The sequence below is a fragment of the Taeniopygia guttata genome, chromosome 25 (genome assembly GCF_048771995.1).
Source record: "Taeniopygia guttata chromosome 25, bTaeGut7.mat, whole genome shotgun sequence".
In the NCBI taxonomy this organism is placed as follows: domain Eukaryota; kingdom Metazoa; phylum Chordata; class Aves; order Passeriformes; family Estrildidae; genus Taeniopygia; species Taeniopygia guttata.
In genome coordinates, this window is record NC_133050.1 from 6,768,051 (window position 1) to 6,783,343 (window position 15,293).

Here is a 15,293-nt window from a genome sequence, read left to right on the forward strand (position 1 = left end):
GGCCCCGCCCTTTTTCCCGCTGAGCGGCGGAGGGGGCGTGGCCAGCGCGGCGGCCGCGGGTCCGGTTCGGGGGTCCCGGGGGTCGCGGGGGTCCCGGGCGGCTCTGACCGTGCCCGCCGCAGCTCCCGCCATGCCGCCCACCGTGGCCGTGGTGGGCGGCGGCATCAGCGGCCTGGCCGCCTGTTTCCACCTGCTGCGCGCCCCCCGCCCGCCCAAGGTGAGCGTGCGACCCCCGCGGGACCCCCCGGCTGTCCCCCCGCACCGTCCCGGGACCCCCGACTCCCCCTTCCCTCCCGGTGTCCGGTACTCCGCTCTTCCTGGTCACCCAGCGCCCCTCCGGGAGCCCCGGGAGCCCCAATTCCCCCTGACCCCCAATTCCTTCGGGACCCCCAATTTCCCCGCTTCCCTTTTCTCTCCCGGGACCCCCAATTCCTTCGGGACTCCCAATTCCCCCTGACCCCCAATTCCCGCGGGACCCCCAATTTCCCCGGTTCTCTTTTCCCTCCTGGGACCCCCAATTCCCGCGGGACCCCCAATTTCCCCGGTTCCCTTTTCCCTCCCGGGACCCCCAATTCCTTCGGGACCCCCAATTCCCCCGGTTCCCTTTTCCCTCCCGGGACCCCCAATTCCTTCGGGACCCCCAATTCCCCCGGTTCCCTTTTCCCTCCTGGGACCCCCAATTCCTTCGGGACCCCCAATTCCCCCGGGGTTCCCTTTTCCCTCCTAGGACCTCCCAGTTCCCCAGAACCCCAAATCCCCAGGACCCCAATTCCCGGTACCCCCATTCCGGCGGGGTCCCGGGGATGACCCGGGGGGCCGGGGTTGATTTGGGGGTGCCGGGGGTCCCCAGGTGGTGCTGCTGGAGGCCAGCGGCCGTTTCGGGGGGTGGCTGCAGAGCACGCGGACCCCCGAGGGCGCCGTGTTCGAGCACGGCCCGAGGGGCGTCCGGCCCGCCGGGCCCGCGGGGGCCCAGACCCTGCTCATGGTACGGGGGCCGGGGGGTCCTGGGGGGGCTGGGGGGTCCTGGGGGGCTGGGGGGTCCGGGGGGCTTGGGAGGGGCTGTGGGGCAATGGGGGGTTCGGGGGGCTGGGGGGGCTGGGGGATCCTGGGGGAGCTGGGGGGCACTGAGGGGTCTGGGGGGCTGGGGGGGGTCCCTGGGCCTGGGTTTGGGGTGCCAGAGGGGTCCCGGGGGGCTCGAGGGCACTGAGGGGTCCGGGGGGGCTGGGAGGGGCTGTGGGACAATGGGGGGTTCGAGGGTCTGGGGGGATGGGGGGCACTGGGGGGTCCTGGGGATCTGGGGGGGCCTGGGGAGTCCCAGGGGCTGGGGGGCACTGGAGGGTCCTGGGGGAGCTGGGGGGCACTGAGGGGGCTGGGGGGGTCTGGGGGCACTGGGGGGGCTGGGGGGCACTGAGGGGTCTGGGGGGGTGCCTGGGTCTGGGTTTGGGGTGCCAGAGGGGTCCCGGGGGGCTCGGGGGCACTGAGGGGTCCGGGGGGGCTGGGAGGGGCTGTGGGACAATGGGGGGGTTCGGGGGGCTGGGGGGCACTGGGGGGTCTGGGGGGATCTGGGGCACTGAGGGGTCCTGGGAGGCTGGGGGGTCCCAGGGGCTGGGGGGCACTGGGGGGTCCTGGGGGAGCTGGGGGACACTGAGGGGTCTGGGGGGCTGGGGGGGTCTGGGGGCACTGGGAGGGCTGGGGGCACTGAGGGGTCTGGGGGGGCTGGGGGGGTCCCTGGGTCTGGGTTTTGGGGGACAGAGGGGCCCTGGGGGTTGATTTGAGGTGACACAGGGGGTCCTGGGGGGGGTTTGGGGGGGTCCCCAGGACTGAGTTTGGGGTGCCAAAAGGGTCCCAAAGTGCTGGGGTCCAGCAGGGGGGTCCCGGATGAATTTTTGGGGTCCCCAGGTGAATTTTGGGGGTCCCTGGATGAATTCTGGGTGTCCCTAGATGAATTTTTGGGGTCCCCAGGTGAATTCTGGGTGTCCCTGGGTGAATTGCGGGGTCCTTGGATGAATTTTGGGGGTCCCTGGATGGATTTTGGGGTCCCCAGCCGTGTGGCCGCGCTGGCAGCGCCGTGTCCGTGTCCCCGCAGGTGTCGGAGCTGGGGTTGGCCGGTGACGTCCTGGCTGTCCCCAAGGGCCACCCGGCGTCCCAAAATCGCTTCCTGTACCTGGGGGGGGCCCTGCACCCCCTGCCCTCGGGGCTGCGGTGGGTGTCCCTGTGTCCCCGCGTCCCCCGGGCCACCTCCCCGTGTCCCCTGTGCCATCCCTGTCCCCAATGCCACCCCCATGTCCCTGCTGTCCCCCATGTCGCCCTCGTGTCCCCAGGGTGCTGTTCCTGGCCGTGTCCCCAATGCCACCTTTGTGTCCCCAGTGCCACCCTTGTCACCGTGTCCCCATGTCTCTGTTCCTGGCTGTGTCCCCAGTGCCACCCCCATGTCCCCAGTGCCACCCCCGTGTCCCCAGTGCCACCATTGTCCCCGTGTCCCCATGTTCCTGTTCCTGGCCATGTCCCCAATGCCACGCCCATGTCCCCAATGCCACCCCTGTGTCCCCAGTGCCACCCCTGTATCCCCGTGTCCCCATGTCCCTGTTCCATGCCGTGTCCCCAATGCCACCCCCATGTCCCCAGTGCCACCCTTGTCCCCGTGTCACCATGTCCCTGTTCCTGGCCATGTCCCCAATGCCACCATTGTCCCCGTGTCCCCAGGTCCCTGTTCCTGGCCGTGTCCCCAGTGCCACCCCCATGTCCCCAGTGCCACCCCCGTGTCCCCACATCCCCATGTCCCTGTTTCTGGCCATGTCCCCAGTGCCACCCCCATGTCCCCAGTGCCACCCCTGTGTCTCCAATGCCACCCCTGTGTCCCCATATCCCCAGGGTGCTGTTCCTGGCCATGTCCCCAGTGCCACCCCCATGTCCCCAGTGCCACTCCTGTGTCCCCAGTGCCACCCCATGTCCCGAGTGCCACCATTGTCCCCGTGTCCCCAGGGTGCTGTTCCTGGCCATGTCCCCAGTGCCACCCCCGTGTCCCCAATGCCACCCCCCTGTCCCCGTGTCCCCAGGGCCGCTATTCCTGGCATTGTCCCCAATGCCACCCCCGTGTCCCCAATGCCACCCTTGTCCCCGTGTCCCCAGGTCACTGTTCCTGGCCATGTCCCCAGTGCCACCCCTGTGTCCCCAATGCCACCCCCGTGTCCCCAATGCCACCCCTGTGTCCCCAGGCCGCTGTTCCGGGCGGTGCCGCCGTTCTCGCGGCCGCTGCTCGGGGCGGTGCTCCGGGACCTGCTGACCCCCGCGGGCACCGGCCCCGACGAGAGCGCCCACGCCTTCGCCCGCCGCCGCTTCGGCCCCGAGGTGGGACCCCAAAACCTCCCGGGGCCGCCCCCGAGCCTAAAAATCACCTGAACCCCCAAAACCCTCAGAACCGCCCAAAAATTCCCATTGACACCCCTAAAAATCACCTAAACCCCCAAAAGCATCAGAACTACCCAAAAACATCCCATTAACACCCCCAGAACCCTCCAAACACCATCACCCCCCCATAAAAATCCCATTGACACCCCTAAAAATCACCAGAACCCCGGAAACCCTCAGAACCACCCAAAAATTCCCATAAACACCCCTAAAAATCACTTGAACCCCCTAAACCATCAGAACCACCCAAAAAGTCCCATAAACAACCCTAAAAATCCCTAGAACCCCTAAAACACCATCACCCGCCAAAAAATTCTCATTAATGCGCCTAAAAATCCCCTGAACCCCCAAAACCCTCAGAACCACCCAAAAAATCCCATTGACACCCCTAAAAATCACCTGAACCCCTAAAACATTCATCACAGCCCTAAAAAAAACACACAAACACCCCCAGACCCCCTCAAAACACCATCATCCCCCAAAAATGCCCATAAACACCCGTGAAACCCTCAGAACCCCCCAAAAATCCCCGTGAACACCCCCAAAACCCCTCAAAATCCCCCCGAGCGGCCCCAAAATCCCCATAACCGAACCCAAAACCTGCTAGAGCCCCAAAACCCCGATAACGCCCCCAGAGCCCCACCCCAAAGCCCCACCCGGCCTTATCGGGGCCTGCCCGGGGCGGGTGGGGTCACTGTCCCTGTGCCATTGTCACTGTCCCTGTGTCATTGTTGCTGTCCCTGTGTCACTGTCCTGTCACTGTCCCTGTGTCATTGTCCTGTCCTTGTGTCACTGTCACTGTGTCATTGTCACTGTCCTGTGTCATTGTCCCTGTGTCACTGTCCTGTCACTGTCCCTGTGTCACTGTCACTGTGTCATTGTCACTGTCCCTGTGTCACTGTCCTGTGTCATTGTCACTGTGTCACTGTCCTGTCACTGTCCTGTCACTGTCCTGTCGCTGTCCCTGTCCTGTCACTGTCCCTGTGTCTCTGTCACTGTCCCTGTGTCACTGTTCTGTCACTGTCCTGTGTCATTATCACTGTCCCTCTGTCATTGTCCCTGTGTCCCTGTCCCGTCACTGTCCCTGTGTCATTGTCACTGTGTCCCTGTCCTGTCACTGTCCTGTCACTGTCCTGTCACTGTCAATGTCCCTGTGTCACTGTCCCTGTCCCTGTGTCACTGTGTCCCTGTCCCCACAGGTGGCAGAGCTGGCTGTGGACAGCCTGTATCACTGTGTCATTGTCCCTGTGTCACTGTGTGTCCCTGTCCCCACAGGTGGCAGAGCTGGCCATAGACAGCCTGTGTCCCTGTGTCACTGTCCCTGTGTCCCTGTGTCACTGTCCCTGTGTCACTGTGTGTCCCTGTCCCCGCAGGTGGCAGAGCTGGCCGTGGACAGCCTGTGCCGGGGGGTGTTTGCCGGGGACAGTCGGGCCCTGAGCGTGCGCAGCTGCTTCCCCGCGCTCTTCCAGGCCGAGCGACGGCGCGGCTCCGTCCTGCTGGGGCTGGCACTGCCACTGTCACACGGTGGGGACATTGGGGACATTGGGGACACTGCTGGGGCTCCGTCCTGCTGGGGCTGGCACTGCCACCGTCACACGGTGGGGACATTGGGGACACTGGGGACACTGGGGACACTGCTGGGGCTCCGTCCTGCTGGGGCTGGCACTGCCACCGCCACCGTCACACGGTGGGGACATTGGGGACACTGCTGGGGCTCCGTCCTGCTGGGGCTGGCACTGCCACTGCCACACGGTGGGGACATTGGGGACATTGGGGACACTGCTGCGGCTCCGTCCTGCTGGGGCTGGCACTGCCACCGCCACACGGTGGGGACACTGGGGACACTGGGGACACTGGGGACACTGCTGCGGCTCCGTCCTGCTGGGGCTGGCACTGCCACCGCCACACAGTGGGGACATTGGGGACATTGGGGACACTGCTGGGGCTGGCCCTGCCACATGGTGGGACACTGGGGACACATCCGAGGCTGGTGCTGGTCGAGACATTATGGGGACACTGAGGGGACACTGCTGGGCTGGTGCTGGACCCTGGTGGCCACAGGGAGAGGGTAACATTGTGGGGACACCTGGGGTGCTGGGGACACCGCGGGAACACCTGGGGGGCTGGGACAGGGGACACAGCGGGGACACCCCAGGGTTGGGGACAGCGCGGGCCCCTCCCGGCGTGTTGTCACCGCAGGTGTCCCCGCAGGTGTCCCCGCAGGTGTCCCCACAGGTGTCCCCACAGGTGAGGACCAGGCGGGGCTGGCGCGGCGGGCGCGGGCCGAGCGCTGGAGCCAGTGGTCCCTGCGGGGGGGGATGGAGTCCCTGCCACGCGCCTTGGTGGCCTTCGTGTCCCCGCGCTGCGAGCTGCGCTGCCACGCGCCCCTGGCGCACCTGTGCCACCGCCGCGGCCGCTGGCAGGTGGGGACGCGCCCGGTGCCACCCTCCCGGTGTCCCCCCGGGTCCCCTTCCCGCTCTCCAGCCCCTCCACAGCCCGTGTCCTCCAGTCCTCTGTCCTTTCCCAGTGTCCCCAGTCACCCGGGCCTGTCCCCAGTGTCCCCTCCCCAGTGTCCCCTCCCCAGTGTCCCCTCCCTAGTGTCTCCAGTGCCATCCCCAGTGTCCTTATCCCCTTCCCAGTGTCCCTCCCCAGTGTTCCCAGAACCCTTCCCAGTGTCCCCACTGCTGTCCCCGGTGTCCCCAGTCACCTGGGCCTGTCCCCAGTGTCCCCTCGCCAGTGTTCCCAGTCCCCTCCCCAATGTCCCCCGTCCCCTTCCCAGTGTCCCCAGTGCCATCCCCAGTGCTATCCCCAGTCCCCTCCCCAGTGTCCCCATTGCCCTGAGTGTCCCCAGTCCCTTCCCCGGTGTCCCCATTGTCCCCAGTGTCACCAGCGCTGCCCCCAGTGTCCCCAGTGCTGTCCCCGCTCCCCTCCCCAGTGTCCCCACCGTGTCCCCACCGTGTCCCCCCGTGTCCCCAGCTGTCGCTGCCCGATGCCACCATCTCGGCCGATCACGTTGTCAGCGCCATCCCTGCCGCAGGTACGGCCGCGCCTGGGGCGGGGCGGGTCCCGCCGTGTCCCCGCCGTGTCGCTGATGTCCCCGCTGTCCCCGCTGTCCCCAGCCCTGGCCCGGGCGCTGCCGGCCGAGGCGGAGCCGCTGGCGCGGGAGCTCCGGGCGATCCCGGCCGCCTCCGTGGCCGTGGTCAACCTGCAGTACGAGGGGGCCGCGCTGCCGGTGACGGTGAGAGCGTCCCCGCCGTGTCCCCAAACCCCCCGGTGTCCCCAAACCCCACCGTGTCCCTGAGACCCCCGGTGTCCCCAAACCCCACCGTGTCCCCAAACCCCCCGTGTCCCCAAACCCCCCGGTGTCCCCAAACCCCGCCGTGTCCCCAAACCCCCCGGTGTCCCAAACCCCGCCGTGTCCCCAAACCCCCCGGTGTCCCCAAACCCCCGGGTGTCCCCAAACCCCACCGTGTCCCTGAGCTCCGGGGTGTCCCCAAACCCCCCGGTGTCCCTGAGCCCCGCCGTGTCCCCAAGCCCCACCGTGTCCCCAAACCCCCCGGTGTCCCCGAACCCCCCGGTGTCCCCAGACCCCACCGTGTCCCCAAACCCCACCGTGTCCCTGAGCCCCCCGGTGTCCCCAAACCCCCCGGTGTCCCAAACCCCCCGGTGTCCCCAAACCCCGCCGTGTCCCCAAACCCCGCCATGTCCCCGAGCCCCGCGGTGACCCCAGCTCGCCCCCGCCCCCCTGGCAGGGTTTTGGCCACCTGGTGCCATCCTCGGAGGACCCGGCGCTCCTGGGCATCGTCTACGACTCGGTGGCGTTCCCGGAGCACGACGGGACCCCCGCGACCCCCGGGAGGCCCCCGCTGCGGCTGACGGTGGGGACACCGCGGGGACACTGGGGACATCGTGGGGGGACACCTCGGGGGACACTGGGGGCAGTGACAGGAGTGATTTGGGGGGCTCACGGTGGGGACATGGAGGGGGGACACTGGGTGGGACACTGGGGGGTGGCACTGGGGATATCGTAGGGTGACATTGGGGACACTGGGTGTGGCACTGGGGACATATTGGGGGCCACTGGGGGGTGACACTGGGACACTGGGAGTGGGGTGACACAGGTGATTTTGGGGGCCTGGCACTGAGTTACCCTGGGGACACTGAGGGTGTCACAGGGGTGACCCTGGGGACACTGAGGGTGTCACAGGGGTGATTTGGGGGGCTGGGTCTGGGTGACCCTGGGGACACCGTGGGTGTCACAGGGGTGATTTTGGGGGGCTGGCAGGCACTGAGTGACCCTGGGGACACCGTGGGTGTCACAGGGGTGACCCTGGGGACACCGTGGGTGTCACAAGGATGACTTTGGGGGTCTGGCGGTGTCCCCCAGGTGATGCTGGGCGGGGCCTGGTTCCAGCAGAGTTTTGGGGACCCCGCCACGGTGGCCCCTGAGCTGCTGCTGCGCCGGGCACGGGCGGCCGTGAGCGACCACCTGGGGCTGGCCGGGACCCCCACCCACGCCATCGTCAGGGTGCAGCAGGTAGGGGACACCGGGGGGCTCTGGGGGGGTGACATCGGGGGAGGGAGTGACAGTTTGGGGGGCTGTGGGTGGTTTTGGGTGGGCGACATTCCAGGGAGGTTGGCACTTGGTGGGTGGGTGACATTTTGGGGGTGGTCTGTGTGTGGGTGACACTTTTGGAGGCCTCTGAGTGGGTGGCACTTGTGGGGGGCTGTGGGTGGGTGACACTCTGGGGGGTGGGTGGCACTTTGGGGGGGTTCTGAGGGGCTCACCCGTGTCCCCCCCACCCCTTTTTTCCCCCAGGACTGCATCCCCCAGTACACGCTGGGACACTGGGAGCGCCTCGGTGAGCGGGGTGGGGGTGGCCCTGCTGTCCCTGGGGGTGGCCCTGCTGTCCCTGGGGGTGGCCCTGCTGTCCCCAGAGTGTCCCCAGCCGCTGTGGTGTCCCCCCAGAGCGGATCCAGCGCTTCCTGAAGGAGCAGCAGCTGCCCCTGAGCCTGATCGGTGCCTCCTACTCCGGGGTCTCCGTCAACGACTGCATTGCCAGCGCCGAGGCAGCCGTGGGGCGGATTTTGGGGTCCCCCCACTGAGCCCAGGGGTGCCCCCCCACTTCATGCAGCCCCGGGGTCACCTCAGCCGCCAGCGTAGGACAAAATGATTTTTTTTTTAATTGAAAAAAACCCTTTAGAAAGGTCCAGGGAGCGGCTCATAAATAGAATAAATACCTGCGCGCCCGAGCTGGGGACTCAGGGGCAGGGCTGGGCGAGCCCCGTGTCCCCTCGGGGGGTGTCCCCTGTCCCCCCTGGGGGTGTCCCCTGTCCCCCCACGGCCAGCAGCCCCCCGGGGCTCGCTGCCACCCACAGCGGGCTCGGGGCTGGCGGTTCAGGGCGGGGGTGCCAGGCTGTGGTTGCCCCCCGGCGCCGTGGCCGCGCTGGCGTTGCGGGCGGGCGGCAGCGCGGGTGGCAGCGGTGGCAGGTCCCCGCGGGGGGACTTGCGCAGCATCTCCTGGCGGAAGCGGCTGGCACTGCCACCCTGGGGGGCGCGGGGACGGGCGCGGGGGTCGCAGCCGATGTCGGCCGTCAGGTTGGTGTAGAGCGGGCGCAGCTCCCGCGCCAGCAGCGCGTAGCTCAGCGAGTTCATCCCGTCCTGCGTCCACGTCCGCTGCGTCCGCACCAGCAGGTCGAACCTGGGGTGTCACCGCGATGTCACCACTGTCACCCGGCCCCCGCTGCCACCCCCCGACCCACCCCCGGACCTGTGCGGGTTCTCCTCGTTGCCTTTGTCGCTCTTGTGTTTCACCATCTTGTAGTGGCCGATGGAGACGGGCGGGCGGGAGATCTTCATCCCGGCCAGCCGCACCCTGCGGGGACAGCGGGGACATGGCACCGGGGACAATGGGGACAGCAGGGACAGTGGCACCAGGGACAGTGGCACCAGGGACAGCAGGGACAGCGGGGACATGGCACTGGGGACAGTGGGGACAGCGGGGACAACAAGGACAATGGCACTGGGGACAGCGGGGACAGCGGGGACAGCAGGGACATGGCACTGGGGACAGCGGGGACATGGCACCGGGGACAATGGGGACAGTGGGGACAGTGGCACCGGGGAACAGTGGGGACAGCAGGGACAATGGCACCAGGGACAGTGGCACCAGGGACAGCAGGGACAGCAGGGACAATGGCACCAGGGACAGCGGGGACAGCGGGGACATGGCACCGGGGACAATGGGGACAGCAAGGACAATGGCACCAGGGACAGTGGCACCAGGGACAGCAGGGACAGCGGGGACAATGGCACCAGGGACAGTGGCACCAGGGACAGCAGGGACAGCAGGGACATGGCACTGGGGACAGTGGCACCGGGGAACAGTGGGGACAGCGGGGACATGGCACCAGGGACAGCAGGGACAGTGGCACCGGGGACAGTGGGGACAGTGGCACCGGGGAACAGTGGGGACAACAGGGACAATGGCACCAGGGACAGTGGCACCAGGGACAGCAGGGACAGTAGGGACAATGGCACCAGGGACAGTGGGGACAGCGGGGACATGGCACCAGGGACAGCGGGGACAGCAAGGACAATGGCACTGGGGACAATGGGGACAGTGGGGACAGCAGGGACATGGCACTGGGGACAGTGGGGACAATGGCACTGGGGACAGCGGGGACAGCCACAGCCCTGGGAGAGCAGGGACAGTGACATCGGGGACAATGGGGACATGGCACTGGGGACAGTGGGGACAGCCAAAGCCACAGCCCCGGGGCAGGGGCAGGGCACTGGGACAGCCCCCTGTGTCCCAGCGGTGGGGACACAAAGGTGGGGACAGCGAGAAGGGAGGGTCACGGTGTCACCCCGAGGGGACAGGGACACCCCTGTGGTGGCAGCGACAGCCACCATACAGTGACATCATCACCACGTCACCCTGGGGGGACAGGGCATGGGGACATCCCTGTGTCCCCTCCCCCTGCAGTGTGACAGGACACCCCCACATGTCCCACCCAGAGCCCTGTCACACCCTCAGTGTCCCCCCTCCATGGCAATGTCACACTCTCTGTGCCCCTCAAGGTGACAGAACACCCCCAATGTCCCCCCCAGGGCACTGTCACACCCCTTGTGTCCCCCTCAAGGTGACAGAACACCCCCCATGTCCCCCACCCCCCGAGTGCCACCCCCCCATGCCGTGGCAGTGTCCCCTGGCTGTCCCCAGCCCTACCTGGTGGCGATGTCATCGTCCTCGCCCCCCCAGCCCCAGTACTCGTTGGGGAACCCGTTGATCTTCATGTACTGGTCGGGGGTCAGCGCCGAGACCCCCCCGAAATACTGTGGGTAGGGCAGGCTGGGGACACGGGGACAGTGAGCCAGCTGTCCCCAGAGTGTCCCCAGAGTGTCCCCAGGGTGTCCCCGAGGGCGGGGCTCACCTGTAACCGAATTTGTTCATGGCCACCGAGGCGTGTTTGGGGTTCCAGGGGTCGCAGGTGTAGAGGTTGTGGTCGTTCTCGGGGATCAGGTCCACGTCGTGCAGGAACAGGCAGTCCCAGTCCTCGTCCTTCAGAGCCTCCTTCACCCCCACATTCAGCAGCTTGGCACGGTTAAACGTGCAGTTCCCGGCCTGGGGACACCCCAAAACCTCCTGGGGTCACCCCGAAATCTCCTGGGGTCACCCCGAAATCTCCTGGGGTCACCTCAAAATATCCTGGGAAACTCTAAACCCATCCCCACTGAACCCCCTGAAGCCCCACGTTCACCCTGAGGAGCCCTCAAACCACCCTGAGGACCCCCCGAACCACCGTGGGGATCCCCCAAACCACCTCAAACCACCCTGAGGAGCTCCCAAACCACCTCAAACCACCCTGAGGATCCCCCAAACCACCCTGAGGAGCCCCCAAACCACCTCAAACCACCCTGAGGAGCCCCGAAACTACCCTGAGGAGCCCCCAAACCACCCTGAGGAGCCCCTAAACCACTGTTGGGACCCCTGAAACCACCTCAAACCACCACAAGGATCCCCGAAACTACCCTGAGGAGCCCCCAAACCACCCTGAGGAGCCCCCAAACCCCCTCAAACCACCCTGAGGAGCCCCCCAAACCACCCTAAACCACCCTGAGGACCCCCCAAACCACCCTGAGGAGCCCTCAAACCACCCTGAGGATCCCCAAAACCACCCTGAGGAACCCCCAAACCACCCTGAGGAGCCCCCAAACCACCCTGAGGATCCCCCAAACCACCCTGAGGATCCCCCAAACCCCCTCAAACCACCCTGAGGACCCCCCAAACCGCCCTGAGCCCCCTCCCCAAAGCCCCCCGCGCCCCGTGCCCACCTGGTGCACGACGTAGATGCCGTAGGCGAGCTGCTGGCGCTGCAGGAAGGGGTGCAGGTAGTAGAGCAGGTGGCCCAGGTGGGCCTCGCGGTTGCGGTGGGGGACGATGACGGCGGTGCGGGAGCGGGGCTCGCAGCGGGGCGGGCGGTACCGGCCCCCCGCCCCCACCCCCGGGTTCTTGGCCAGGATCTGCTCCAGCGTCGGCACCCGGGCGAAGGACACGGCCAGCGGGCCCACTGCGGGGACAGGGTGGCTTTGTCCCCAAACTGGGATGGGGTTGTGTTCCCAAACTGGGATGGGTTTGTTCCCAAACTGGGATGGGTTTGTCCCCAAATTGGGCTGGGTTTGTCCCCAAACTGGGATGGGTTTGTGTCCCCAAACCCAAACTGGGATGGGTTTGTGTCCCCAAACTGGGATGGGGTTGTGTCCCCAAACTGGGATGGGGTTGTGTCCCCAAACTGGGATGGCTTTGTGTCCCCAAACTGGGATGGCTTTGTCCCCAAACTGGGATGGCTTTGTCCCCAAATTGGGCTGGATTTGTCCCCAAACTGGGATGGGTTTGTCCCCAAACTGGGATGGGTTTGTCCCCAAATTGGGCTGGGTTTGTCCCCAAACTGGGATGGGTTTGTGTCCCCAAACCCAAACTGGGATGGGTTTGTGTCCCCAAACTGGGATGGGTTTGTGTCCCCAAACTGGGATGGGGTTGTGTCCCCAAACTGGGATGGCTTTGTGTCCCCAAACTGGGATGGCTTTGTCCCCAAACTGGGATGGGTTTGTCCCCAAACTGGGGTGGGTTTGTCCCCAAACTGGGGTGGACTTGTGTCCTCAAACTGGGATGGGTTTGTGTCCCCAAATTGGGCTGGGTTTGTCCCCAGACTGGGATGGGGTTGTGTCCCCAAATCCCCAAACTGGGCTGGGTTTGTCCCCAAACTGGGATGGGTTTGTGTATCCAAACTGGGATGGGGTTGTGTCCCCAGACCCAAACTGGGATGGGGTTGTGTCCCTAAACCCAAACTGGGCTGGATTTGTCCCCAAACTGGGATGGGTTTGTGTACCCAAACTGGGATGGGGTTGTGTCCCCAGACCCAAACTGGGATGGCTTTGTGTCACCAAACTGGGATGGGTGTGTCGCCAAACTGGGATGGGTTTGTCCCCAAACTGGGCTGGGTTTGTGTCCCCAATTTGGGCTGGGTTTGTCCCCAGACTGGGCTGGGTTTGTCCCCAAACTGGGCTGGGTTTGTCCCCAAACTGGGCTGGGTTTGTCCCCAAACTGGGGTGGACTTGTGTCCTCAAACTGGGATGGGTTTGTGTCCCCAAATTGGGATGGGTTTGTGTCCCCAAACCCAAATTGGGATGGGGTTGTGTCCCCAAATCCCCAAACTGGGCTGGCTTTGTCCCCAAACTGGGCCGGGTTTGTCCCTCCCGGTCCCAAACCGGGCCAGCCCCACCCTGATTTCCCTTCCAGCCCCGGTTCCTCCCCCGGGGGATCCGGTTCCGTCCCGGGGGGAGGGGGAAGGAACCGGTTCAACCGGTTCTTCTTCCCGGGGAAGGCTCGGGAGCGGCTGGAACCGGTTCGTTACCGGGAGGAAGGACCGGAACCGGTTCGGTCCCGGGGGGAGGGCCCGGAGCCGGTTCGTTACCGGGAGGTTACTCCTCGCTCCTTCCCTCCCCGGTTCTTTCTCCCTCCGGTTCCTCCCCTTGCGGGAGGGCTCCGTTCTCTACCCGGCGCTCCCGTTCCCGTGCCGGTTCCTCCCGCCAAGTCTCCGTTCTCTGCCCGGTTCCCTCCCCGTTCCCCTCCCGTTTCCTCCCCCCGGGAATCTCCGTTCCCTCCCGGTTCCCCTCCGGTTCCCCTGCCGCTCTCACCGAGGAACGGCGATCTCTCAGGGCAGAACGGCAGCGGCCTGTCGGGGTCCGGCGGCGCGGCGGGGCCGTTCCCGGTGCCGCTGCCGGTAGCCACGCGGCTCAGGTTGGCGTAAACGTCGTGGGTCCGGGAATAATCCACGGCGGGACCGGCGGCTCGACCGAACAGCGCCGTGAGGTTCCGGAACCCGCCCAGCGAGAAATACGCCACGAAGGCGAACTGGCACCCGACCAGCAGCGCCAGCGAGCACGGCCGCTCCAGCAGCCGCCGCAGCATCGCGGGGCCGCCCGGTCTTACCGGGGAGCCGCCCGGTCTTACCGGAGAGCCGCCCGGTGTTACCGGAGAGCCGCCCAAACGGCCCGGGGCAGCATGGCGGGGGCAGCGGGGCTGCGGAACAGAGAAGACACGGCTCGGATCGGTGGCGGGGAATAGATCGGTGCCGTTCCGGTACCGGGAACGGTCCGGTTCAGTCCCCGCCCGTCTACGGTGCCGGCCCCGGTACTGCCTCCCCGACCGAGTCCCGCCGGTCCCGGTACGGCCTGACCCCGGTACTACCCGGGTCCTCCCGGCCCCGGTGCAGGCCTGAGGCCGGTCCTGCCCCGCCTGGCCCCGGTGCTGCTCCCCTCTCCGCTTCCAGTCCCGATCCCGGTCCTTCCCCCCCGGTTCCGGTACCGCCTCGGTACCACCGGGCCCAGCTCGGCGCTCCGGGCAGTCCCCGCCGGCCACCCCCCGGTACCGTCCCGGTCCCGGTACCTGTCCGGGCCCGGCTCAGCCCCGCCCGGCCGCCGCCATCTTGGAGCGGAGGGCGCGGCGTGATGACGTCACGGGGCGGGCGCGCGGCGGGGTCACCCTCCGGCCGCACCGGGCGGGCTGGGGGGGACCGGGGAGAACCGGGGGGGTCCCCGAGGAGGTGCCAGTGGCGCTCGGTGACACCGGGGATGGACGCGGGGCCCGCAAGGACCCGGTAAAGCCCCAGAAGGCGGAGGGGGCGTGGTTTATTCTAGCCCCGCCCCGAGCGAGCGTGGTCATGGCCGTCGCCGTCGCCCTGGCAACCGCGCCCGGCCCCGCGTATGCCCCGCCCCCTCGCGTGACGTCACGCACCGCGCGCGCTGTGATTGGGCGCGGGGTGGGCGGGGCGGGCGCGCGCGCCACGTGTGGTACCCCTCCCTCTTCCCTCTCTGTCCTTGTGGGGTTCTGTGTCCCCCCCTGTCCTCGCGGTGTCCCCGCAGAGCGGAGACCCCAATAAAAGCCCGTTCTGGGTCAAGCTGGGGACGTTTTTGGGGGACCCTTGGGGACAGCGCGGTGTCACCCCCGGGTAGCGCCAGGTCAGGGAGGGGACCAGGACATGTCGGGCAGGGACAGGGAGGGGACAGGGGGAAGGGAGTCACCGCCACCCGGCATCCCCGTGTCACCACGGGAGGAAACAGCGGGCACCTCCGGCCGCGGCCGTCCTGTCCCCGTCCCTGGCCCTTCTGTCCCCGTCCCTCTGCCCGTAACAAAGATGGCGCCGCCCTCCGCCCTCACTTTACCAAACATATCAGCGACCTTGCCCTCACCTACAATGGCAGCGCTTGGAGTATTTCCAGCCATGGCGTCTCTGCGCATGCGCAGAGCTTCTGCCCGCACCCGTCATGGCGGCGCTCACATCTGTCATTGCCCTTCCCAGCCACGGCCAAGCCCACGACG

The 15,293-nt window shown here is 67.0% G+C and overlaps 2 protein-coding genes across 6 annotated transcripts; one reads left to right on the forward strand and one right to left on the reverse strand.

Annotated features, from left to right (window-relative positions):
• Positions 1–67: 67 nt before the first annotated feature.
• Positions 68–8,619, forward strand: PPOX (protoporphyrinogen oxidase). 5 transcript variants are annotated; one of them, XM_072918446.1, is made up of 12 exons: positions 68–217; positions 851–985; positions 2,087–2,202; positions 3,216–3,348; positions 4,782–4,932; positions 5,620–5,831; positions 6,385–6,445; positions 6,528–6,646; positions 7,161–7,286; positions 7,796–7,945; positions 8,228–8,270; positions 8,378–8,619. In XM_072918446.1, exons 1-12 carry the CDS (start codon positions 131–133, stop codon positions 8,512–8,514), a joined length of 1,470 nt encoding a protein of 489 aa, XP_072774547.1. In that variant the 5' UTR covers positions 68–130; the 3' UTR covers positions 8,515–8,619. The 5 variants fall into 5 exon arrangements, with proteins under 5 accessions (XP_072774547.1, XP_041577056.2, XP_072774545.1 ...); XM_041721122.2 differs by having other exon boundaries at positions 5,644–5,831; XM_072918444.1 differs by lacking the exon at positions 6,385–6,445 and having other exon boundaries at positions 6,446–6,646.
• On the reverse strand, positions 8,570–14,518 carry B4GALT3 (beta-1,4-galactosyltransferase 3). The gene is made up of 7 exons (XM_030291333.4): positions 14,361–14,518; positions 13,610–13,994; positions 11,747–11,982; positions 10,846–11,036; positions 10,641–10,763; positions 9,180–9,284; positions 8,570–9,110 (listed from the first exon to the last, which is right to left on the reverse strand). Exons 2-7 carry the CDS (start codon positions 13,881–13,883, stop codon positions 8,807–8,809), a joined length of 1,233 nt encoding a protein of 410 aa, XP_030147193.4. The 5' UTR covers positions 13,884–13,994; positions 14,361–14,518; the 3' UTR covers positions 8,570–8,806.
• Between the last annotated feature and the right edge of the window lie 775 nt (positions 14,519–15,293).

What these genes read in the sequence shown, in the direction of transcription:
- PPOX (XM_072918444.1), top strand. Translation starts at nt 131, where the DNA reads ATGCCGCCCACCGTGGCCGTGGTGGGCGGCGGCATCAGCGGCCTGGCC. An exon ending in ACCGCCGCGGCCGCTGGCAG is followed by an intron (nt 5,832 to 6,445) that starts GTGGGGACGCGC and finishes TCCCTGCCGCAG; the next exon opens with GTACGGCCGCGCCTGGGGCG. An exon ending in GGCCCCCGCTGCGGCTGACG is followed by an intron (nt 7,287 to 7,795) that starts GTGGGGACACCG and finishes GGTGTCCCCCAG; the next exon opens with GTGATGCTGGGCGGGGCCTG.
- B4GALT3 (XM_030291333.4), bottom strand. Translation starts at nt 13,883, where the DNA reads ATGCTGCGGCGGCTGCTGGAGCGGCCGTGCTCGCTGGCGCTGCTGGTC. An exon ending in TGAGAGATCGCCGTTCCTCG is followed by an intron (nt 11,983 to 13,609) that starts GTGAGAGCGGCA and finishes CTGTCCCCGCAG; the next exon opens with TGGGCCCGCTGGCCGTGTCC. An exon ending in AACGAGGAGAACCCGCACAG is followed by an intron (nt 9,111 to 9,179) that starts GTCCGGGGGTGG and finishes GTGACACCCCAG; the next exon opens with GTTCGACCTGCTGGTGCGGA.